Raw genomic sequence first — 26,510 nt, 5'->3', positions numbered from 1 at the left:
TATGATTTTTCCAGAGTAGGCGTGTGAATTGGTAGGCAGGTGATTCAAGTGGTAAGTTGGAAGCCCCCACAACATCACTTTACCCCGGGTTGGCTCATGGTGCTCTCAAGACGATCTTACAAGCAATACCATATAGTAACTTTAATGGGTAAAATTGTTGGTATTACTGCCGTTAGAAATTCCAATCATGATTTAATGAGTCATGTTATTGCGTGATCTGAAATTCAACTCGTGACGGCGACAAAAAAAAGAGCTTTTGTAACATTAGGTGACCAAAATACGGTTTGAAAATAAAATCCAATAGAAATTAATGTCACGAATTCCTTTCAATTTGACGTGTTGGGTATTTCACGGGTGTCTTCATAGCACGACATCGAGTAATTCATTTTTTTATTATTATTTTTAAGCATCATATTTTTAAACCTATTTGTTCAGTAACTCAGACAGTAAAAGATAAAAATTTCGCTCTGTTCAAAACACATACCTTAGGAATTAGAAAAGTATACTTTTTTGGTGTAATTATGCATATTAATTTACGCAGGATTATGAATCAGCCATATCTCTGTCGCATCATGTTGCAGTATATCATGCTTTCAGTAGCATACTTACGATACATGAAAATTCAAGCATTTACCATTTTTGATTTCAAAATATGGAAGACAGGTGACAGTTAGAATACGAAACAAGCACAACTCTGACAACATAAATACATTAGAGGTCATAGACACACTCAGAGCACACATTCCTGACATGCATCGATTCTTTAGAAATTCTGCAGAGGAATGCGTACGTGGTGCCTTTTCCGGTAAGTAGCAGTAATATGCCATGTTTCAAGATGAAGTTTTAATGCATACAAAACAGCAAGTTTAAGGACTTTGAATGCACCTTTTTCATAAAATTTTCATTGTTTACTTCACATGATATTACAACGAAAATTTTTTTGTATGTTTGTTTATTTCAGGGCATCCGATCCCACGCAGAAATCTACCATCAAAAGAATATCAAGCACCGATTTCGCGCTACCAATATCCGTGGTTTGATGGACATTGGCGTGGGGGACAACGCAGCATCATCTGGATGGATGATATGTCAGGAGATGGGCCATTATTTAATCCCTCTAATAATGAACGACACGAACCAGTAATTCCAATGAAAGAAGAAATTTCAGAAAAGCTTTACCTAAAAACACCAAATCCAGACTTAATCAAGCCAAGTGTAACGTTAACATTCAGTATTGATTCCGATACCAGAGACACGGAAATACATCCGGCAAGCGATGATGAAATCCGACGCAGATCAGTCGAATACGGAGGTCCATCGTCCCTGCTCGGCACTTTCATTTTCCGACCACTGATTCCGCCATCTGCAGAAGAAATCCTCCCTTCCCCAACGCTCAAAACATCTAATATGGATTCTCCCCAGTATACCAAAAATTGGAAACTCCACGAAGATAGCTCAACCTTTCGCTCTACGATGGAAATGAATGACGATATTGACCAAAGTTTGCTGTTCGATACGTTTCTAGTAACAGCTGTGTCAGCCAGTTATATATACGGTCATGGTACGCCGTATCCTTCGAATCCAGATCACCCCATGAGTAAACAGGAAAAGGATACATCTTTATTTAAATCAAGAACCACGGTCATCACAGCCTTTGACGAAAACTCGAGCGAAAGCAGTAAAATGAGTACGAATCGAGAGAGCAGTAATTTCTTCACTTACAGAACGACAGCTTACCAAACAATGCATTTCATCCCGTCTAGAGGCCACGAGGTGCCACCACTGCAGACCGAACTCTCTCCATCCATGTCTACCATCTTTCCAACCCCCTATGATGCCAATAGCATGGGAACTGAGTTCGCGTCAACAGTGAAAGACAATTTCCTTCCCACCACAGAGAAGGTTGATCTCACTGTCACGGTTTACAGCCGACTAAACAGGCCCTCGTTCAAAACATCGACTGATTATCGCGATTGGTATTCAACCAAGCGATACTCATCTTACTACAAGAGCTTGAATGATAACGTCGATGAGCTGATTGCTACATCAACTGATGATGGACTGAATCCTTTTATATCTGCAGGCCATCACGACATAGAAAGCAGTAGTGCTCTTGAAAGAACTTATGATGAACCGTTATTTACTAGTGCTCCTACAGCTGTGATCGGTGACTATTTCAGTTCGTCATCTCTCCCTACTCTTTCTTATGCATCTATCGAGAAGAAAACAATCAACACTTTTGATGAAGCTGAGGATTCTGAAAATTATATGGAAGAAAATGGAACATTCCCTCAAAAAATGGAGCTTTCAACAAGAGAAGACACCAAGTATTTTCTTAGAACTTTCTTGAGTACATCAACTTCTGAAAATTATGATCAAAGATCTAACGGATACATCCTCGATGCTTCGGAGATAATCTCGTATGATTCTCTTCCATATTCATCTTGGGATGAAGAGATAAACAGCGCTATTAAAACGCATTCATCTAGCCCAATTAGACTCACGGTAACAATGAATCTGTTACCAACACTATTAGAAACTAATGAAAGTATCTTCAAGACATCTCTGATAAATATGGCAAGCGTTGATTTTACTTCTGAGATGGTCCCAGAAGATTCGCGGTATGAACCAGATTTCTCAACAGACACGTTATCAACGGTTAGTTCATTTTCTGAACCACAATTCTCCAAACATCTCGGAGGTACCATTTTCGATATTGAGTCGTCGTTGAGTGACATGGAAACTTCCACTATGGCACACGGTAAACCTCGTTTGCCTCAGCCTCTCACTCCCGATTTCACGAGGGAGATCCAAAGTCCTCCAATTTCAAAAAGTAAATATTTTGAAGGATCATTTCATATTTCAAACACTGATTCCATTAAAAATCCGTTTAATGAAAAACTCAGTTTAAGTGAAGATCAGGAAAATCGTGAGAATCCTTCGGCAGCAACTTCAACTGAATTTCTAATTTTTCCTGACGCCTCAACTGCAGAAATAACATTGCAACATCATATGACCGTCCGATCAGAGCCAGTTCTAGAGTGGGATCTGAAACGAACAAGAGATGAACCACAATTTATTTTTGGTACTTTCAGCAAACTGGAAAGTACCTACGATATCAGACCATCGAATATTTCAAATACTGCTGATCAGAGTATTTTCAATCTACATGGGAGCTCACAGCTCGATACCTCTATGAATACACCTGATTTTAGGGGAACCGGATCTCTTTCTACCGAACTCTTTAGACTCACTATAGCAGAAGAACCCGATGGGCATTCCACAGTTGTTTCTCAACATGAAATTTTCGGAAGTCACGGCAAAGATTTCACGCCTGTTGATACCAAACCATATTCTCCCGAATTCTTCGACAGGGCTCGAACAATTGAATTCGGTGAAGATTCGAGTTCTGTCTCCCTTGTCTCAAGTACTCAATTCAATACTCAAACTTCAAGCATCCACCCCGTCTTTTCATTTCCAATAACAACTAAGAAGGGTGCATCAACTCTAAAAACTTCCGTGAAGACTATAACCCCTAAACCAGAAACTAATGATATCATTTCTACCAAAATTGAGATGGCATTCACTGCGACCTCACCTGGTATCTATTCTACTAATCTACCTACAACAGCAGGACTCGGGATCGATAGCAAATTTACGCATCAGAATAGCACAAGCTCGTATAAGAATGATTCGATTGGTGGTGCAGAGCATGTCCGTGATACATTAATACCAGCTGGTTCAAAAAAACCAGAAGAGTTTGACAGTGCCTTTCGAGATTCAGGAAGTAGTTTTTTACATACCACGAACAAAACTTCTGAATTACTATCGCCATCTTTTCGATCCCCGGAATCCACTTTGAACCCGACTTCAAGCATTTCACCAAGTACCACACTTTCCTTTACTCCGTCAAGTGTGGCATCAACTGGACTAGAACTGTCAAAGCATTTGCTTAAACCGACGCCATCGCTTTTGGAGAGCGATTCCAGAGAGAATTCGTTTATGAGAACTCCGAGTCTATTTTCGACATTGAATCCTCCTCGAGTTGTTTCCTCTAATCATCTTGATTCGACAACAACGTCACCAAAACTAGTAACTTCGGAGCAGAGAACGGGTCGAAAAATAGACAGCTCCTTTACGACTAGATCCCATATGATCAAGACACCAGTCATCATACTCAGTTCGCTGAATAATTGGGTCTCGTCTCCTTTGAGTCCAGTCAAATCGGTAGCTTCCCATACATCGCATAGAATTTCACTCACTTCTCAAAGTAATCGGCTTCCTTCTACAAGCAGTGGCTTTAAGTTTTCGTCACCTGCAAAATCTGAAACTCCTTTCACCTCCTTTTCGACTGCTATTTCATACCATCCAACCGAAAAAATTACTTCATCGCCAAAGTTCATCTTGAAGTCACTCAAACCAGTCATCGAAGAAACACCAGATGTAGGCGTGTTTCAGTTGAAGTCATCGTTAACTGTGCCAAGCTTAACTACAAAAACGAAGTCATTTCAAAAGACTTCATCGAACATGGATTTGTCCAACTTGAATGATTCCGTTCACTCGGTAACCCCAACGATTCCAGATCGAAAACTGGCAACTGATATTCACTCGTCGTCGACGTTACCTTCACCGCCTAACAAGCAACGGGAATCAGATACCAAAGAATCCGAGACGAAGAAGAAGCCACCGTTAGAAACTTGGCCTTTAGAAGACAGCAATTTCTGGATTCTGACAAGTAAGAATATTTCAATAAAAGTGTAATATGCAACAGATCGAAAATTACTGACAAGTTACTAAATAGAACACATAAATTAATCATCCCCCCCCCCCATGCTAGAAGCACGAATGTGCAATGTCCTTTGGAAAAAAAATAACGTAGGAAATGACACTTGAATGTTTACTCTACCCATATTACTTCATGGAAGTTATTTTCTTAAAATGCTTTGCTTTGTAACATGTGTTTCAATAGGGATGCACATTAACGTTTCAGGCAAAACTTAGCAAAATAAGGCAAACAACCAGCTAATAAGAAAAAGGTGAAAATTTTCACATTCGTGCCTCTAATGAAAACATTTATAAAGATAGGGTAACTACAAAGTTCGTTCTATTAGAGCTGCGAGTAAAATCATAAAAAATTAAGAAATATAAGCACTACAGCAAAAAATAATTTATTCTTTTTCAAAGTATCATCCCTCAGATAATATACTATTGTCTCATCGTTCAATCAACTTTTCAAAGCGCAAGTAGAGAAGGCTTTTTCTGGAAGCTGCCTCAATGAACCCTACAAAGCCAAAAAGTAACTAATGATTCTTCCACGGATCTTCATCAACGTCGGAAACGGACAGAAATCACATGACGCCAGTTTGGGACTGTAAGTGGGGTTGGGGCATGATTTTAATATTGCATTTACACGTTACGTTTTAGTTTTTAAAATTTTGTGACAACGCATAACGAGAAAGCATCATGAGTTCGTAAAAATTTCAATTGTGCACGGTTCAGTGAGGCAGCTTCCAGAACAAGCCTTTCCTACATGCTTTGGAAAGTGAAACGATGAAATAATTCCATATTTGAGAAAAGATCAACTAATGCATCTGAGAAAAGACACTTTGAAGAACAAATTATTTCTTGATTTTTTATTGTTTCACTCCAGTTCAAATGCAATCATTGGAGTACACAAGGGGCCCCCCGATCAGAAATTATATCGTTATTTCGCAGGGGGGGAAAACGTAAAAAAAGGAACCTTCAGAAGAAGAAAATTTCGAACCGCCCTCCCGCTTGAGAAAATCTTGCGTACGCCTATGCATGGAACGCACGTTGTATATTGAATTTACAGTATATTTTGCATCCATACCGAGTTGTTAATAAACGTACTGGCAATTTTCAGCATTGGAATCGCCATTGGGTCGTGAATTGCCAGAGAATTTTAGTCACACGATGGAGCTCCGCCTCGCCAATGCGTACAGCGAAGCATTCGCATTAGACCGAAAGAAGAAGAACGAAGGTTCACCACCTTCTAGGCTGGAATTCATCATCACGAAAGTATTAAAAACTGCATTTATGTAAATCATTATTTACAGCATGCACTATCATGTATAAAAGTACTTTCATGGAAGACCATGAAATTGCTATTCTTGATTGTATTCTCAATTTTTGTGGCTATTCGTTTATCTTCATTTCATGGATTTACTTTTTCTAGATTTTAACCTTGACTAATAAGATGATGCAGAATAGTTTGGAGATGATATACGTGGTCGAGAAAGGTGGTCATCTCGTTCCGGCCACGACAGCTTCTTCGATGCTCAATGGTTTGAGCCACGATAGACTAAGAGAATTTCTCGGGCATCGCATCATCGAAAAAGCCGTCCGTAAGTTCTGTAGACACAAGTGTTTTGTCTTAAATTTTATTGTTAAATTTTTCGTATGAGAATTAATTTGAAGTTCGAAAGTTGATTCAATACTTTGGAGGATTTTCTATCAAGTCACATCAAGTGAGAAATTTTAAGGGGGTTGGTTCACGCAAATTTTCCAAAAAACGCATTTCCCAATTTTTAAATTTTTAAATACTATGAAATTTTCTGTGCCTAACTGTGTTTAAGTTTTTGTTCTACCTGTATCAAAAATATTTTAATGTATTTTTACATTAACTGCTGGCAGGCATTACACATGCTAATGTTTTTCACTAAAATGCGTTTTTCTCAAAACTATGTTTATTGTTAGATAAGGAACATTTTTTCAAACACCGCTCATTCAAATATATTGAAACTTTGTGTGCCTCTCAACACTATAGTGTTACATACTTTAACACGAGCTTTTAGGATTTTAATTGTTGGTTGTTTTTTTTATCGAAATTTAACTCCAACAACATGCAACTTTTTCAAAAATCATCAAAATTTACCCATATTTTGTGCCATAAAAAATTTTTAAATAATTTTAATTAAAAACCCTCGAGTTAAAGTGTGTAACACTACAGTGGTGAAAGACATACAAAGTTGCAATATATTTGAACGAGCGGTGTTTGAAAAAATGCTCCTTATCTAACAATACACATAGTTTTGAGAAAAACGCATTTTAGTGAAAAACATTAGCATGTGTAATGCCTGCCAGCAGTTAATGCAAAAATACATTAAAAATATTTTTGATACAGGTAGAACAAAAACTTAAACACAGTTAAACGCAGAAAATTTCATAGTATTTAAAAATTTAATAATTGGAAAATGTGTTTTTTGGAAAATTTGCGTGCACCAACCCCCTTAAGTATTTTACCCATAATACGCCATAAAAGAAAATTTGATTACTACCGATCCTTCATTAGTGGTGAATATAGTGTCTGTATAACGTGTCGATTCCTGCATTCCTCGCTTAATCGAATATCATGTGCTCTAAAATCGCTGATAGTTGTTGAAGTGGGACCGACTGTAATCAAATAGTCATAATCTAATCATTATAACGAAATTCCGTATATGCTAAAAATTGCCGAACTATTTCCAGCTTATCGAGCGGATAACGAAGACCCGGTATTGGAGCAGCCCAGAGGCACTTCGACATCGGTGATAGTCGGTAGCGTACTTGGAGCTATCCTCTCAGTGTTGTTTCTCATTTTGATATATTTCCGATGCTGCAAGACCAAAACCATATCTTCAAGGCCACCGTCTTCGGCTAGTGGCTCTCTTCAACGATCTCTGTCGGTGTATGGCCAGCATAACAAGAAACAGGTGATATATTTTAGAATAGAGACCGTGTCAGCCTTCGAATATTATCAAGCACCACCACATTACCATAAAATCGAAAAAAAAGCAATACAGTGAAACCTGTGTATAACGATACTGTAAGGACCTAGAAAAAATATAATTATAGATAGGTTATCGTTGTGTGTGTGTAGAGAGCTTGAGCATTTTTGTCTTATTTCCTACTAAATAGGAATTCGGTACCAAAGAAAATATCGTTATAGATAGGTTTATCGGCATAGACAGTATCGTTATACACAGATTTCACTGTAATAATAACTGAAAGCCATTAGCCAAAGGCAGATACAGGTATACCTGTGCAGGCTAACTTCAATGTGTGTTTTAGGAATGGTGATAAGGCGCATGTTCAGTTCTGATAACAGCTTTCGTTAATGCCGTAAAATCTGAAGGTTTTTTTCTCCCGTAAGAGAAGAAAATTTTATTTTGAACATACGAATCCGTCATTCCAAAAGTACCACAAAAAACACGAACTTGATTAATTTTTGTGCTTTCAATGTCAATTTTTTCAACACGGTTCAAATTTTGTATCGTTTGATGCGATCTTATTTATTAAAGAGTAAAAAAAAAACAATTTTCCGAGAAGAAAGTTTAATATACACCCATGTGGCTATCTTATTATGTATTATAAAATTTCAAAAAGAAATGGTATTCGAGACATATAGAATATTGGAAACATTCCAGAATTGAAATATCGATCATTTTTTGATACTATAAACATGAAAACAAAAGATGTCAATTGCACACCAGCACGCAAACAAGGTCATTGTCATCGATGTACGTTGTTGACTCGCCAGGTATTTTCATAATTAGCCACGCAACTAGACAACCAACCACAAAACTCGCGAAACTTTTCTTTTATAGATAAGCTTTTGTTCGATCGAGGCAGTTGCTATGTAGCTTAATGTATTCCATCTGCAATGTTTAAACAATCCAAAATCCATCTGTAAACTTACAATTGGGATTTTACTGAGCTTATTTCAAGTCAATATCGTAACCGTTATTACGTATGATGAAAATTTATTTCAAATACACTGTGTTATATAGTTTCGAATTTTTCAAAGATGCAGAAAGTTACTTTTTGCATTCATAACATTGAGAGGATTCGCGCTATGAATTGTTACGTTAGTAAATAGATCAAAATAATTACTTTTAATATATTTATATTCCCTTCAGATTTTCCAAGAAACGACGCAGTACATATCAGCCGAAACCGCTGGAGATTTCCCGAAAAGTCAATCGTCTACTCTAAGTTACCCAATAAAGCCCGTTGATATACCAGCACCTCGTGGTCGAACCCTGCCACCGCTTCCGCATAAAGATACCAAAAGAAAGACTTCGTCTTCCCCATCTGGAACAGCAGCAACAACGACAACTACAACCTCAAGACACAAGAAACCAACAAAAAGACTAGAAAAACGCAAAGAACATCCCGAGTACATACTTCAGTAATTTGAATGGAATCATTAAACTGTGCTGTTAATTGACTGTTGAATATACATATATATAAAATTAATTTTAAGGAAATTTAATAATATTTTTTGTATATAGGGTGGGTGAGGAAAAATGACACATTTTAAAAATTGATTGAGGAAAATTAACCGATTGTCAAAAAAAAAAAGTGCGGTTATCACTCAAATCTCAAATATTTATCACGACGTAGAGGTTTTTCCCGAACTAAAAATAGTTTAAATTTATACTCATAGATGACGCTATATCACAAGAAAAAACCTCCACATAACTTATTTTATATAAACGACACGAGCTTTACTTAGTTAATGGTTATTTTGATTTACCTTACACAAAACTACCACCTTTATACATAAGTGCGTCCGTGATTCTTGTCTTCAGTTCCTTGATGTTGGTTACACGAGACATAACACCTTTGTCTTTGACACATCCCCTCAAGAAGAAATAGTAGGGAGGGTTAAATGTGGTCACAACAAGTTTGCAAATATCGACGATCTGTTGCACCATTTACACCAGTGTTTCCCAAAGTGTGCGCACGACTCCAAGGGGCATCGCGACGATCTGGAAATATTGACGTGCATGCCTATTTATGCTTCAAAGTGACTTTTATATGACTAAAATCACTTTATCTACTAAACTATTCTGGGGAGCCGCAGAATAACCAACAATAGGCAAGGGAGCCTCGACTGACATTTCGAAAACTACTGATTTATCCTATTTATGTCACATCGTATTCGTTATGTTGTTTTTTCTATGATACAGCGTCAGGGCCCCCGCAGACGTTTTTGGAAGAGATTCTTTGTTAAACTGTTCTGGGGAGCCACGAATAAGCGTTGATCAGGATAAGGGGCACCGTGGGTAGAAAAAGTTTTAGAACCCCTGCCTAACGATAAGTATTCTTCGTAAACCACCCTTTTTTTTAGGTCAATTATTAATTTTCAAAATGTGTCATGGACTTTCCACCCTCCCTGTATATATATACAGCGTGCATAGGTAACAAGGCGTGTGGTATTTTACTGGCAAACCGTTGATCTTAAAGGCATACTTTCAATTATGAAAAGTATCTAAATAACGTGTGGACCTCAGATGTGTCATTCATATTGAAAAGGGGTTGTGTAGTTATTAAAATAAAAATGCGAACTTTTTATACGGACACCCTGTGCCCAATTACAAAGTTGGCATCTCTAGTGATGCCAACAAAAAAAATCTAGGAGAAATATTCACTGAGATATTCGAAAAACGGAGGAAAGTTAAAAAACAGCGTTAAATGCGAATAAAACCGTTTTACCCGCATTTAACTCTGTTTTTTTCAATTTTTCTGTTTTTCGGATTCGAATATCTCAATGAGTATTGCACTTAGAAACGTGAGGTTTTTTTTTTCCGTTGGCATCAGGAGAGACTACTTTCTAATTGGATTAGAAACGGGGTCTATATAAAAAGTGGAACTTCAATAACTACACACAACCCCTTGCAACATGAATGGCATATGCGAGTACTAAGTATTATTTGGCTACTTTTTCTAATTAGAAGTATGCGTCTAGGATCAACGGTTCGTATAAATGTGTGTATGTATATATATTTACATTCACAAATTATTTTATAGACAGACTGATTCTGGTAGCTCAGAAAAACATCGAAGGAAATCACGGAAAATTAAAACAGCATCGTCTAAACGTGCGCCTGAGGCTACAAAAAGTGATAAAAGAACGAAAAAGAGTGAGTCTCAAACTAGTCCAATTTCTAAGTTTTTCAATCATGAGCATGATTCCGAAATGAAATTTTGCCTTATGACCATCATTATAAAAACTTAGTTGTTTTGGTTTTATTCTCTCTCTCTCAATCGATAGTTTCATAATCGATATTGCATTCATGATCATTTTCTCAGCTTAATTTAGTGTATATTTCTTCTTGAAAATAGGTATTGTAGAAGATGCCTTTGATACGTCGACTGAATCATCGGTATCACAGAAAACCCTAAAAGAAAAAAAAGCACCCGACTCTGCTCTGGATACTGGACAATGCACAGAGTATGCTCTCAAATCTCACTCTCCGACAACTTGATAATCGTCATAGTTTTTTTTGCTTGTCGTTTGATAATCAGATCAATAGAGAACGAGCGGATCAGAAGTGGTAGAGAAAGAGACCAAGGGTTCTTAACGTATGGGTTGCGACCAAGTTAGGGTCACAAGGGTTTCCGAGGTGGGTCGTTCAAATCCACTAATATCCAGGGACTCTTAAGGGTCTAACGAATCCACTTACAGCCAAGAGTTTTAATTTATGGGTCACGATCCGAATTTAATTCACAGGGGGCTTCCGAGATGGGCCGTACAAATCCACTTGCAGCCAAAGATTCTTGAGTTATGGGTAATGACCCAAATTTACATCGCAGGGACTTTCAAGATGGGTCATATAAATTCACTTAAAGCCACGGATTCTTGAGCTATGGGTCACGACTCAAGCTTGATTCGCAAAGGTTTCCTAGATAAGTCGTACAAATTCCTTTACAGTTCTGTTATAAATTCACTTATTGCGCCACTGGTTTCACTAATTTCGAAAAACAAACAGTCCCATGGGTCGCCAAGCTGATCTTGTTATTGATTTTGGTTGGGCTGAAAAAAGGTTAAACCCCCCCCCCCCCCCCCGTTGTAGACCAATAATCCTGGAAAAGCATCTTGGCCGAATGACATGCCACGATGTCTCCTTTCCAGTACTGAGTTGAATCGCTACTACGTCACGTTTCTTTATGGCAAGGAACTTCAACAAATGGCCCTCCTAGCTTTTTACTACGGCCCGTCGAAGTAAGCCATTTTTATAAAATAGCTAGTTTACATGGAAAAACAATTAAATTCCAAAAAAGAAAATCGTTAAAAAAAAGCTCTGGACACTGAGATCTCTACTGCTGCATTTACATAGAACTGTGAGCGAATCCTCAGATTCAATAGTAATAGACCTGATACATTTGATACATTAAAAAGGCCATCTTAACGAATTCGGGGGGCCCTGATCCAAAATAGTTTTTGAAGCTTACGCGTGATTTCTTATAGGCTACATATTTCGAGAGACCAAATTCGGCATCTACAGAAATTATAAAAAAAACCACCGTAATAAAAGAAATAATTTTATAATTATTGAAAAAAATAAGAGAATAGTTAGAATCATCACAAATAATTTTACTACACGCGATCAATACAACTTCATCAACATCTTGGAATACTTACACACACACACATTACGTCAATTATATTTCTATAAATCTATTCTCTCCCTATTCAAAGGTCAATTCTCCTTGCCTTTAAAGATATCTCGATATTCAAATAGACTAAATAATATTGTCAAGAGTAATTTCAGAACTACAGTTTTTCATGAATAAAAACTCAAACTTAATGAAAGAAATGAATTCAGAGTAAATAAAAGCGTTCGATATATAAATTTGGAAAACCTGGTTAAATAACCGAGAATACCACTGTATGACTTGGTGGCCCGCGGGCTTCGTGGAAAGTTCAATTTGGCCAGCAAATGTCTGAAAAGTTGAAGACCCTTGCTCTATGACAAGTATCTCCTGGACACTTCAGATGTTTATCGAATTTATCCCATTTTAAATTTTTGATCACGGCTTTCATCGGATCATTTTATTCAAAACAAAAATGGCATTCAAGAATTTACATAATGCTGTACTATGTTTTAGCATTTGTCAATTAAATTTGCAATATATAGGTGCTCTTCTTCTGATACCGAGCGTAAACGGTGCTCAAGGCTAAAAAAGTCACATCACCCCCCCCCCCCCTCCATGGGAACAATCGATCCGAGGTTTTTCAAAACATCGAGAAGTTGGAAGATTATAAGAGAAGTGTCGTCTCGAAATTTCTCGTTTCTGTGTTCGTTCATAATTCCAAAATTTGATAGGAGAAAAGCATGAGAGATTATTTTTTCAACAATTTTTCATTAGTACTATTATAAGGAGGGTATAACTATTTATAAGGAGGGTATGTTGTGAGCGAGTGAAATTATAAAGCAAATTCTAAACGTTTTTTTATTTTCTGATGTCCAACAGTGGGTCTGTTTCTCCAACGTCATCATCCTCAAAAACAGATTCTGGTAGTGGAGGATCGAATGCAGCTCTGTTGCCCCCTGCCGGTAGTTTATTGGTGAGCACGACACAAATACGTACCGCACTGTACAAATCACTTATGCACAATATATACTGTATTGCGCACATATCAGCTTATACGCTCGCTTGCACTGCTCACAATCCCGATTCTCTATAAAAAGTAGATTAATATTAAATTTTCGCTTTCTTCGCACCGCATTTAATTATTTCGACACGGTTTTAAAGAATTTATAGTTCACTAATGTGAAATTTCGACGAGTACGACAAGTAGTAAAAACTACATTTATGTGTTTTTACATTTAGGCGACGATATCTAGCTCCAGTGCTGCTACAGATGCAACGCATCAACATCTAGCCAAAGTGAGACAAAGGATTTCGACGTTGTTAGATGACGCTTTTGCTATGGCTGGAGGTCAACGCATAGCCAGCAGGTGATTGTAATCATTTATATACCTCTATTATTTCAAGAACAGCGCTACTAAAACTTATAATTGGTAAACGCAGTGCACGCAAACGTACGTTATACCAAGGGTTCTTATTACGAGACCATATGGCCTCCCTTGTGGTACTGGGATATTTTAAGGGTCTCACAGGAGCAAATAAACTGGAAAGGGAACCGTGACAAGTGCGGTTAAGAGGGGGGTGCCACAGAGAGTTGAGAAAAATTAGATGTGAAGAAATAAAGTTTATACTGTAATTGAAATATGGTGGGAAAAAGTGCGACTTCTTTCAGAATCTAGTAGAATCGTCCACAAAACCAGAGCAATCTTAACTCACGGGCATACCCAGCCCCTCCTAGAGATAGAAGGCCTCCGCACATTGCTCGTGACGTCAGCAAGTAGGCCATTTTCCCTCAGAATATTCAGGGGAAAAAATTCCCTGGACAATCCAGTATCATCGTTTTGCGGAAAAGAAATGATCGGGCTCAGAATTGGCGATTTCTATGCCCCACATCCAATCACCATGCGGTATTTGTGAGCCAACCAGGAAGAAGAAACGCCAAAATAAGAAGAAACGAAATAGGATGCTGTGATTCAAAATGTGGCACACTTCCTAGGTAGTCGTAATGGCGTTACAGGTAAACTTTGAAATCCGTGCGGAGGCCTTCTATCTTTAGGAAGTGCTGGCCTATACCGAGGGTCTCATGTCCATAAGGGACCCACCTGATGAGATTTGGTACAATTATTTTCGAGAATAAGTATTGGCATAGGACCCATGATGTCGCGATGGCCCTGAATGCGATAAGGACTAGATGGAAGCTAACTGCCCAGTGACACCAGGAGAACGATCTTGCAAAACTTTTGTCCACTATAAATTCCCTGAAAAAATCAATCCTATACGTAGAAAGGGTCTCACTCCTGAATGAGGGTGGGAGACCTTATGTATCACTATCGCATCCCTTTTTTCTATTCTCCAGTCAGGAAATGGTCGTCGCAGCCGATAGCCCTGCATAATTCAACCGGAATTGGAAGGTGGGAATCCTAGGGTAAGACAGTGCAGCAGGAAGAAAAAAATATGGTGCAAAAGGGGCTATACCAGCACATCCTAGAGATAGGAGGCCTCCGCACGCTGCTTGTGACGTCAGCAAGTACTCCATTTTCCCTCAGAATATTCAGGGGAAAAAATTAACTGCTCGTGCCAGTATCATCGTTGTGCGGAAAAGAAATGATCGGGCTCAGAATTGGCGATTTCTATGTCCCATGTCCAATTACCATGCGATATTTGTGAGCCAACCAAGAAGATTCTATACGAAAATAAGAAGAAACGAAATAGGATACTGTGGTTCAAAATATGGCAAACTTGCTAGGTAGTCTTAATGACGTTCGTTACAGATGAAGAGATCTCGGCAACGGGATAAGTCCAGTGGCAAAGTTCTGGCGTTAATTCAGATGAACTTTGCACCCTGTGTGGAGGCCTTCTATCTCTAAGAGGTGCTGGCTATACGGGCAATAAAAGGTTTAAAAAACACTCCGCTATACTACCTATATATATTAAATATCATATTTTCTTCAATTCTCTCATCAGATTACATGGTATTTACGCAAGTATATGTATATATTTTTTTACATCAAATTCCACAGATAAGTCATCGTAAGCCTATTGATAAGACTTTTAGTTCCCGAAAGGAATTTCTGCTGCAGTCGTTCCCTCAGTTTTAATCGATAATTTCTCATCCTCATCGCTGGAATCCTTTTCTTCACTCACGTCCGACAAATCGTCATATTCGACAGGATTCCTGCAGATTGAACAAACGTTATTGATGTCCTCGAAACATGCAATACAATACAGACCTCTGCAAGCAGGAGTCTCGCATTTTTTGAAGTTCTCCTTATCCTCTGGTTTTCCCGGTGCGTTGCAGCAGATGCAATAACTTTTGGAGTAACCCAAAGATTTAAGAATGCGGTTAACGAAGGGATACGTGCTCGCAAATCTATCCAATATCGATATGTCTTCTAACGTGTCATCCCCGTAGAATTTTCTCCGTATTTTACGTCTCAAGAACTTCAACAAATTTCCGCGTGTCTTTAGTATGTGATTGTGCAGCCAAGATGCCCGGACTCTTTCTCTGTGGGGATAAAATATGCTGCATATGACGTGTCTCAGACGCAACCCGTAGGCTTCGGTTAGTGCAAGGAAGACGCACAAGCAATAAATGATTGCAAGTTGCTGATACCTGTCCTGATCGATAGGGATGGCCACCGGTAGACATTCTGTGGTGTCGAAGTCGGGCGCATTTCCCATGATGGGATCGAAAGACGTGATCAGTTGACGATACATGTCAGCGAGGACACCGTCGCCGCTGACCGTCATCGCAACGTGAGAGGGGACTCCTCCGCTAGCTTTTATCCGGCCATGGAATCTGACCATCTCCAGCAAATGAAACAGCGAATAGTCTAGTAGAAGTATCACGCCCATCTGCATACCAGATATTAACAGGAGAGTCACTGCTGTGACCAGTCTGCTGCTCTCCTTCTTGCCCATGCGGATTGAAAACGTTTTTACGTACTTTCTCCTCTCGCGGCGTGCCAATGGCAAGATCGTCTCTTTGCTCATTTCAGCACGTCTGTCATCGATCTCCCGCACAGCGTACGTGATGTAAATGTTATCGAAGTGATCGACTTTCAGGTATCGTATTCTGTAGAAGATGGATTTGATGACGACGAAACATATGAACAGAGACATCCCCAAATCAGAAATATCAATGATGGCGTCGAAAAACTCGATGCGCTGCTTGACCTCTTCGGAGATGTCGCCTCTTATCTCTTCGAAACTCTTGCTCTGTTCGAACGAGTAATTGTAATAGTGAACAAAAGTAATGTTCACGTAGAACTGATTGTACATATTGTGAGCGAATTCCTTCACTTGTTGTTCTAGCGGCTCGATTATCCCTGATTTCACGGCTCTTGGTATTATGCACAGCAAATCCACTATCCTGGCCAACTCGCACACGTACTTCACCAGGGTCACAATAGAGCACAAGAAACCCAGTATCCCCATCTTGCTCCTGCAGTCTGCTATAGCGTCGTCGAAGGCTTTGGTGCAACGCTCGTACGGAGAGCCATACTTTTTGCTGCAGACTTTGGCTATGCTGAGTATCCAGCCAAACATATTTTTTATAGCGGCTATTATCTCCAGAAATAAGTCCCGGATAGCTATGAAAGCTTCCTTCATTTGCCTCGCGAATTCTTTCAGAGCTTTTAAGACTTCTTTCATGGTGTCTACCACGGATATTAGAGGCGCGATTATAGATTTCATAATCGATTTGGTCTGATTGGATAGAAGTTCCTGGCCACAGCTCATGCTTTCGACGAGCACGTTCGCGTTGCGCATTGCGTTCTTCGCCGGTCCACTCATGACCAACACGTAGCCGTAAGCCAGCAGAGCAACTCTCCCTCTGTTCGAGAACAGCTCCGGAATCACCAAGAGACACACGCATCTAGCCAGGTCGGAAAACGCCAGGCTCAAAGTCATAATTATGCCGAAGGCACTGCATGCTAACGTGGTGATTCGAGGATTCCAGCTCAGCTGATTCACGAGGAAGAAGAACAAACATGTGGTAAGAAGCACTCCGAGCACAAAACCCAAGATACTCTTGATGACGTTGTTTTCGGCGGTCCCTGGAAGGCACATGCGTCTCAAACAGAATCGGGATTGAACGTCGGCAGAAGAAGAGTAGAAAGTCGGGTGTAGGCAACACGGACAAAATGCTCTGCAACAGCACTCCTTGCAAAGGTTAACCGTCCAGCCCCAGCACTTCTCGTACCACGGATACTTCGGCGGAAGTCCTTTGTGTATTCTCAACGAGTTTTCTTTAGCTTCCATTAACCGATTGACGGCTCTCTTCAACTTGTAGGCTTTTAATAACAGAAGTGGAGAAGCCATTTGTAGAGAAGTTAGTTGAATCGAAAACTTCGAGTGATCAATTCAATACGAAATCCGACCTTAAATATTTACTCGATATCAACACGTTAAACTTTAAAATGACTGCAACATAACTCAAACTAATTTCAGGGCAATATCATCAAGACTTTTCAACTTTTCTCTCAAATTTTCTGTAATTATTTAATTCGAAATTTTACAAAACAAAAAAAAAATATCGCGATATTTTAAATTTTCTTCTGTCTCCATCCTATAATTTGTAAGTGTGTGGTCCATGTTGAATATTGCATTAAAACTAGAATCTCAATATCCTCTTGAACTTAATATTACTTCCTAACGTCTATGAAATTTAGAATAAGGCTTGGGATTAAAACGCAAATCCCCTTAGACAGAAAAATTAGTTACAAATACAAATACAACGCCACAACAGGCAAAATGCCCAACGAGGTGGTGGCTGAGGAAAAGATGTCCATAAACATCACACTGCCATGTAGCGACTTGTCATTTCATCAGTAAGCAAATTGAACTAGTTTTAAGGAAGCCTACAAAAGACTTTCTGGATGTTATGCTGAGGCATTACGCTTCTATGCGTGTTACAAAGAAAGGTGTGTTCTATGGTGGATTGATTAGAGAGCTGCGTTTCCGCAGCTGTGATCCGCGGGCCACAGGTGGTCCGTAAGCAGTCTTGACAGTTTAATTCGAACTGAATGATAAAATTATTAAAAATAATTGTGATTGATATTAGAATAATGGTATGGGTTCAAATAAAAATTACACCAGTTGATTCTTAGGTTCACCATACATCATCGAGGAAGATGAGATCCGAAATACTGGACTCACTAAATTTTGCCAAAAAATTCAATTCGGTAATTACTATTGCTAAAATTGCAGAAGGGTGGGGAAAATAAAAGGTCCAATACGTAGCCGCAACTCTCCCTCTGTTCGAGAACAGTTCCAGAATCACCAAGAGATATAAAAAGACTGCTAATACAAATCCACATTAAAGAAAATGTATTTAATGTAAATATATTCGAATGATCAGATGCCCATATTTCATTCAGAAAAATACGGTAAACTGGGATTTTAAATAAGATAAATACTGGACATCGCTAAACGGTGATCAAATACGTTGACAGAAGTAGGAACAATCACCCCAATTGCTATTAAAATTGCTGAAAAATTGTGGAAAAAAACGTCGAACCTAACACATACCTGAGATGAATATTTATATTTTTCACCATAATTATCATATGATTTATATATGTATATATATATTATGAAAACACCCTTTGTGTTCACAACTTTAGTAAATATTGAAAATTCAAATAAATTTGAAAAACGGGACAAATGTATAAAAAAATCGAAACAACTAAAATTACAGAAATGTCTCGTGATACAAGTGGTCCGTCAATTTCTGTTAGACATTTTACTGGTCCTTGGGCTCAGAAAGGTTGAGAAACACAGGATTAAAGCGCTTTCTCGGATTGCTAGGGGGGTTCGATACCCAAATGCACACTCGCCTTAAATCCTTTGAAAATTTCCAACGCATTTTATCGGGGGTGGGATGCACCTAGAATTCTTTATCTATTTTCAGAAAAATATGTTACAGTAAATGTGATAAACCCAGCGAATATCAGTACGCAAAATCACCGGTTAATTATGCATAATCGATCATTTTGGTAAGGTTGATTAATTTTGCTACTTTATCACATTTACCGGTAATTATGTATAGACCCCAGCTTGTATTGGTAAATATGATAAATCGTCAATGAATTAATTACTCAAACTAACCGCACATTTTGCTCAAACTTTAGTGTAGGATGATGGATTCAATAAATGATATTGATTATTTTTAAAAACGTTGATAAATGTGAAGAAAGCTAACAATACAAGACTGAGATAAGAATTTATACGTTTTTATCCTTAAAGCACTTATTTTCATTTGACTTAATTTTTATGGCAACTGAAAAGCTGTTGAATTTACGTGATATTTCCACACGATTCCTTCCGCACATATTCATCCATACCTACCAACTTCATTCGGGAAACTGCATAATCGCCGGTAAAAGTGACAAAAGAGTAGAAAAATTTATCAAACTTACCGAAACGATTGATTATTCATAGTAACCTGCGATTATAGATAATTTTACCGACTTATCATATTTACCGTAACATATAAATCATCACACATCGTTGTATTACATAGCTCACCTCTCCAACGGGGTCATATAAAACAATGTTTTGCCAACGTTTTGCCAATGTTTGAGGTCTGGGAAATTATATAAATCAATCAACCGATCCAAAAATAATTATTTATGATTATAATAAGCCGTCCTGAACTTTGCCGTGGCATAATATCCAGAAAGTATCTTTCTTAAAGACGGTAAAACATCTCTTTGTATTGTTAAGGACGCAATTTCACCTATATATAGACACCAAACATAAAATCCTCAACCTTGAATGTAAAATTCGATAGCACATACGTTTTTATGATGTTATGAAACATACATTGGTGTACACTTCGTAGATTTTCATGTGTATGGAATTCAAATGGTTTTGATGTAATACTAAGTTTAAATAAACTCAACGACCGCTAAAGGTGTTAAACGCATATTAAAAAATATGCATTATAATCCACGAGATGAGACGGCTACGACACGTCATGTCATATCGAACGACTGCTTTATTTTCCTAGAAGAACAAACGAATCGTAAAAGCTCAGTCGCTGACGAACTATATATAAAAGGAAAAGTATAATATACTGTATACAGTAGATAAGGTAGATAACTGTTTTTAGAGGTCTCTTTCGCTCTGATATGTATAGAGAAAGGTGCATTAAAGTGTGTCCAAAATGATAAAGCCACATACAATACTCTATAAATAACAATTTTTTTTCGAAGTGAAAATTCTTTTTTAGCTAGATATCCCTGACTGTGTGTGTGTGCATGGGATTAAAACTATTGTAATAATTTAACATATATCTGCATTTCTTATGACAAAAAAAAATTAGATCAAATAGTGGAATCAAAACCTGCCCCAAAATGATAAAACCACTCAAAAAACACTAATGTTCAATTATGTTTTCAACGTCCAATAAATTTTCCATTGTTCTTTATAATGTCAATAGGCATCGATCCAACAAGTTTTTGGAAATGCTGCAGCGGAATATCTTGCCACACTTTGGAAGATCACCCGTTCAAATTCTGAAACACTGTTGCGTTGCTTGCCATGCTCATACACTTTACGTGCCATTGTAGCCCGCATGTTTTCCACCGGATTGAGGTCTGGAGAACATGCGGGTCAGCCCATCACTGGAATCCCAATCGCAAGGAACCATTCTCAGGTCAAATTTGCATTGTGGAGGAAGGTGCACATTGTTCTGTTGAAATTGAGCTGTGGAGAAATTGGGATTCAACAAAATGGAGATAGATACTGATTCAACAGTTGCTGATATGTCTGAGCATTCAGACATTCAGATATAACAGCTAACTGCACTTTTCCACTAGCACTAATAGCAACCCAGACGGTTACAACTCCGACTCCTTGTTGACGCTTAAGCCCCGTTCACATGTGCAAATATTGCGGTTAAAGCCCCGTTCACATGGGAAATAGAAAAGCAGGTTTAAAACCCGCTTCAAAAAATTTTCGCCAATGACTACTCTTCATTTCCTTCCTTACGAAGGAAAAAGGTCGTCAAACGCAGGTGCTAGAACTCCCAATGCTACCGCAATATTAGCATGTAAACGGGGCTTTAGTTATTTTTCTGATATATCACGTCAATAATAAACTGAAGAGCCAAAAAAACTGGTACAGGCATGCGTATGCAAATAAAGAAATATGGAACCAATCAGAGTACGGCGCTGCGGTCGGCAACGCCTATATAACACAACAAGTGTCTGGCATAGTTGTTAGATCGGTTACTGCTGCTACAATGGCAGGTTATCGAGATTTAAGTGAGTTTGAACGTGGTGTTATAGTCGGCGCACGAGAGATGGGACATAGCATCTCCGAGGTAGCGATGAAATTTGCATTTTCACGTACGACCATTTCACGAGTGTACAGTGAATATCGGGAATCCGGTAAAAAATTAAATCTACGACATCGCTGCGGCCGGAAAAATATCATGCAAGAACGGGACTGACGAGAACCATTAAACGTGACAGACGTGCAACCCTTCCGCAAATTGCAGCAGATTTCAATGCAAGTGTCATCAACAAGTGCCAGCGTGCGAACCATTCAACGAAACATCATCGATATGGGCTTTCGGAGCCGAAGGCCCACTCGTGTACCCTTGATGACTGCACGACACAAAGCTTTACGCCTCGCTTGGGCCCGACAACACCGACATTGGACTGTTGAGGACTGGAAACACATTGCCTGGTCTGACGAGTCTCGGTTCTAATTGCTTCGAGCTGATGGACGTGTACGGGTATGGAGACAATCTCATGAATCCATGGACCCTACATGTCAACAGGGAACTGTTCAAGCTGGTGGAGGCTCTGTGATGATATGGGACCCCTGATACGTCTAGATACGACTCTGACAGGTACGTAAGCATCCTGTCTGATCACCTGCACCCATTCATGTCCATTCCGACGGACTTGGACAATTTCAGCAGGACAATGTGACACCCCACACGTCCAGAATTGCTACAAAGTGGCTACAGGAACACTCTTCTGACTTTAGACACTTCCGCTGGCCACCAAAATCCCCAGACATGAACATTATTGAACATATCTGGGATGCCTTGCAACGTGCTGTTCAGAAGAGATCTCCACCCCCCTCTTACTCCTACGGATTTATGGACAGCCCTGCCGGATTCATGGTGTCAATTACCTCCAGCACTACTTCAGACATTAGTCGAGTCCGTGCCACGTCGTTTTGCGGCACTTCTGCGTGCTCGCGGGGCCCCTACACGATATTAGGCAGGTGTACCATTTTTTTGGCTTTTCAGTGTATTTGCAGTCCCTTTAATTTCAAATAAAAATTTAAACTTGAAACTACTGCTCGGGATCGGCCAATTGACTTTGCAATCGCTCGAAACGACAACTTATTCCAATGCAATTCATCAATTTTGTTTCGTTCATGAGCTGTTAAAGATTTTCCTCTACCCAATTCGAAAGAAAACGTAAAATTAAATTCGAGACACAAAACTACGCGGTTTGCCGATACCATAAAACTGGGGTTTTTTTTCTTTTCCTCTAGTCTAGCAGCGAAGACTGCCGGCGAAATTTGCATGACGGCGCGATAAACATAGGTGGCTCTATTATTTTGGGACACTCTTTGAAAGAATATTCGATAATTTTTTTATCCTTTGAAATTTCAACAAAAAATTTTCTGAAAAAGATTTATTACGAGCTAAGTATGGGTGTCATACAGCAGTTCTTATCAAGATAAACTTATACTTAGGAAAACCCGAAAAATACAGGTGGCTCTATCATTTTGGGACACACCTTATATTTGTGGGGGGAAAATCATAAACAGAAGTATAAAAAGGAGGGGAAGTAAAAACAACTTCCGTAGATAATATGATTGCTATAAAGCTTCATGATAGTGAAGAGAGGAAAGAAAACAGAGAGAACTTGTTCGAATTCACCACGCTGGCGTTTGGACGTAATATTACGCCTGTGATCGTAAAGAGGTTAATAAAACCGTCTGACATGACGTGGCCAAGTCTCATCTCGTGGTTGGAGGACAGTAACTACGTATTGGTTGGGCGATAATAAAAAAAGCCGTTTCTAATCTTGTTCGTCTTCTCTCTTGGATTCCTCAGCTTACGAAATCAAAGAATTGAACCAGGAAATGAAGAGAGTATTCAGAAATTGAACGGCCTTCAATCCCCATCTATCGATCGGAGCGAGTTTTCACACAGAATCGAATATTGCGGGTAAGTAATCTATACCCTCGATGAATTTATGATCCTGTTTTGTTTTTTTTTTCATTGATTACTATCAACTCTCTAAAGGGAACTGTATTGATAAAAAACAAAAAAGGAACATCAAACCGCATCGCTACTGTGACTTCCCGCGTATAACCTCGCGGGATATGCAAAAAAAAAAATGTTTTTAATTGCCTGCGGGCTATATAACGATGCGGGCAATACAACGAAACTTTTTTCTATTCCGGAATCAGACGAAAAATTTCAGTCCGAAATTGCGTTCAAGTTTTACTTATTATAAACTTACCGAAGAAACGGGTTTTGGAAAAAAATTCTTCCCGCTATTTCATCAGGTTTTCACCCATCTACTCTCACCTACCAGCGGAAGAAATGGTACAACCCCACACACACACCAATGCGGATTATACACAGGAATCTACGGTACTGCAACACTCTTTTACAGCATAAAATTTATTTACAACTACAAGTAAATAATTTTTTTTCTCTTGAAGACGGTAATCTTTTTCCTGTTTGTGTCTAAGGCCGAAACACGCTACACTGACGTGACGTGTTTTCACGTCATGTCGGAGACGTTGTGAATTCTAATTCGTGGGAATTTTGTGGCATGCAATGATAGAATTTCCCCGAATCAGAACTCACAGTCTCTGAAATAACGAGAAATCACGTCACGGCAGAGTAGTGTGTTTTGGACTCAAGTTATTGAAACTATTTTTAGTGATGTGTGCACCAATATACTCCATAGGAACGAACATATCTTGGCAAATTCTTCGTTTCGATCCAAATCTGCAGGAAGAGTAGCTGAAAAAGACTATCCTCTGATTGGAGCGTTAACTGACGATGGTAAACTGGAGATATTACCGAAACAAGTCTGGCCATTCCCAGTGGATACAAGAAAAGTACTAAAAATATTTAATCGCCTGACAACTCTATTAACACATGCGTTTGTTCTTATTAACGTATTTTGAAAATTAAATATATAAATAATTTTTTCCAAAACACTATTTTTTTCCAGGCTGATAATCAGACAGATAGACTCTCTCGAAGCACTGAAAATCTTGAGTTTAAACTTGCAAGCGGGCGAACTTGCAGAGAAACTCTAAGAGCTAGAAGCGCGATCCTCAGGCGGTCATCGTCAGTCGACGAGCTGGAGAAAAAAGATAACGGCTGGTCACCGAGCAGGAGAAAAAGTGTTTTCAACGGATCCGCAATGTCAACTGGCATGAATCCAGCAGCGTTGGAACAATATGATGAAATAGACGTCGTAACTGCAATGAAGACCACCGAGCCAGTAGAAGCCATCATAGAGGCTATAAAAGATGAACTCAGAAAATTCAATTCCTCTATGCCAGGATCTGCCCAAAATGAAAGTTTTGCTTAAAGCCTGGTGAAAGCACATCCATATCAGCAATAATCCTACATCATTCTTAGTGTTTGCATTTTATGGAAGACAAACAATTATATTTCCTTTAATTAAATACTGTGATCATGTTATGAATTTTAAGTACACTGCCATGTTCATTGAGAAGCAAGAGCTGGAAACAGTCAAGTTCCAAATGGTATTAATTTAGACCTTTGTAAGACCCATTTCACCATCCATTATCATGTGTTTGTCTTGATCAAAACGATCAAAGTTCTAATCTTTGTCATTCTCATCATAAAAAAAACTATTGGTTACCAGTATTAAAAAGAGTGTAAATTTATTGAAATTATTATTATTCTTCCTATGAAAAGTAATAACTCCTTAAAAGATGTTTAGTCAAACCCCACTATAGCAAACCTGGCTTATAACAAACCTCCAGATACAATAAATGAAACTTTTGGTATCATCCCATAGGATCGTTTATTAGATTGGATATAGTGTGAACCAAAGTTTGTTTCTTGGAGTTTGTTATAACAAGGTTTGGCCATATTAGTTTGTATATTGTACTTTCATTGAAGGCTGGATATTGAAGATTTTAACCTGTATTTATGTACTGTATATACTTGTGTGTATAAGCCTTCCCCCTCCCCTTTCAGGACCAACAAAACCGCAATAAATTAAAAACCCATGTATAACCGACCTCCAAAATCAGCATATTTAAAAGGCAAAAAAAATTTCATATTTTCATGCAAATAAAAGTTGCAATGAAAAATGACTCAAACTTATTAGGAAAATTTTTCTACAAGGAAAGCCAAATCATCATAAAGTGTGGCATCTTTTAGTTTTCATCTCCAACTGGGCTGCTACAAAAATCACTCTATTCATCAGTATTGATTAATATAACTACAATATCATCATCTAAAGTGGTCCAATGATATCACTGATCTTCAAGTTAGACGTGTGGAGGCCATGTAGTTACATGATATGGTTAAGTGGGGGTTGATATTTAATCCTCAAAAGCTGACCCATGTATACACCGACCCTCGCCAACTTAAGCAACACATTTTTCAACCAAAAAACTCTGCTTATACATGAGTATATATGGTAGTTTTGTTGTAAAAGAAAATGTGATGGATATAGTATTGAACTGGAAATGTGATCCCCCAAGTTTTCATCACTAGCTATGTATCTCTATTTTTTTTACAAGATAATAGAAAAAAGTAATGTCACATACACATAATTTTCGTCCACAAATTTTGAATTCCGAGTCATTTTGGAAAGAAAAAATATATTTGTAAACTGTTGCATAATCACTGGGTGATGAATACATTACAGTTACACACCATGTTTTATTTTATACAAATAGATAGTTTTATTTCAGAGCTATTTCAAGTGACTGTTAACTGATAAAGTTTAATTTTAAATCAATTGTCTTAAATGGATTCTCCTATACCAGGTTTTCTTTCAGGGGAAAAACCAGATACACTGAAGAAACTGCTTCAATAATGTACGATGAAGGAAAAACTACTGTGAGTATGTGAAATCTTTTTA

At 38.4% G+C, this 26,510-nt stretch overlaps 2 protein-coding genes across 3 annotated transcripts in view; one reads left to right on the top strand and one right to left on the bottom strand.

Annotated features, from left to right (window-relative positions):
• The window catches only part of LOC149086408 (uncharacterized), a 37,216-nt gene extending 11,006 nt beyond the window's left edge, over positions 1 to 26,210 (top strand). The window contains exons 2-13 of one of the 2 annotated variants that reach the window (XM_089255419.1): positions 962 to 4,735; positions 5,885 to 6,039; positions 6,197 to 6,365; positions 7,489 to 7,712; positions 8,919 to 9,178; positions 10,816 to 10,928; positions 11,131 to 11,239; positions 13,264 to 13,357; positions 13,624 to 13,751; positions 23,474 to 23,587; positions 24,342 to 24,495; positions 24,612 to 26,210. In XM_089255419.1, the coding sequence (XP_089111545.1) occupies positions 962 to 4,735; positions 5,885 to 6,039; positions 6,197 to 6,365; positions 7,489 to 7,712; positions 8,919 to 9,178; positions 10,816 to 10,928; positions 11,131 to 11,239; positions 13,264 to 13,357; positions 13,624 to 13,751; positions 23,474 to 23,587; positions 24,342 to 24,495; positions 24,612 to 24,977 (5,660 nt within the window). In that variant the 3' untranslated portion in view covers positions 24,978 to 26,210. Of the gene's footprint in view, positions 1 to 961; positions 4,736 to 5,884; positions 6,040 to 6,196; positions 6,366 to 7,488; positions 7,713 to 8,918; positions 9,191 to 10,815; positions 10,929 to 11,130; positions 11,240 to 13,263; positions 13,358 to 13,623; positions 13,752 to 23,473; positions 23,588 to 24,341; positions 24,496 to 24,611 lie in introns of both variants that reach the window. The other variant, XM_089255410.1, reaches the window with a different exon arrangement.
• LOC149086409 (DC-STAMP domain-containing protein 2-like) lies at positions 15,433 to 17,703 on the bottom strand. The gene has a single exon (XM_089254813.1). It carries the CDS (start codon positions 17,701 to 17,703, stop codon positions 15,433 to 15,435), a length of 2,271 nt encoding a protein of 756 aa, XP_089110939.1.
• Positions 26,211 to 26,510: the final 300 nt, after the last annotated feature.

Source organism: Pholcus phalangioides, unplaced genomic scaffold (assembly GCF_987345545.1).
Source record: "Pholcus phalangioides strain wild (caught in Gottingen) unplaced genomic scaffold, Ppha-v1.0 ptg000004l_1, whole genome shotgun sequence".
NCBI lineage: Eukaryota > Metazoa > Arthropoda > Arachnida > Araneae > Pholcidae > Pholcus > Pholcus phalangioides.
This window is presented reverse-complemented; position numbering and strand designations above follow the sequence as displayed.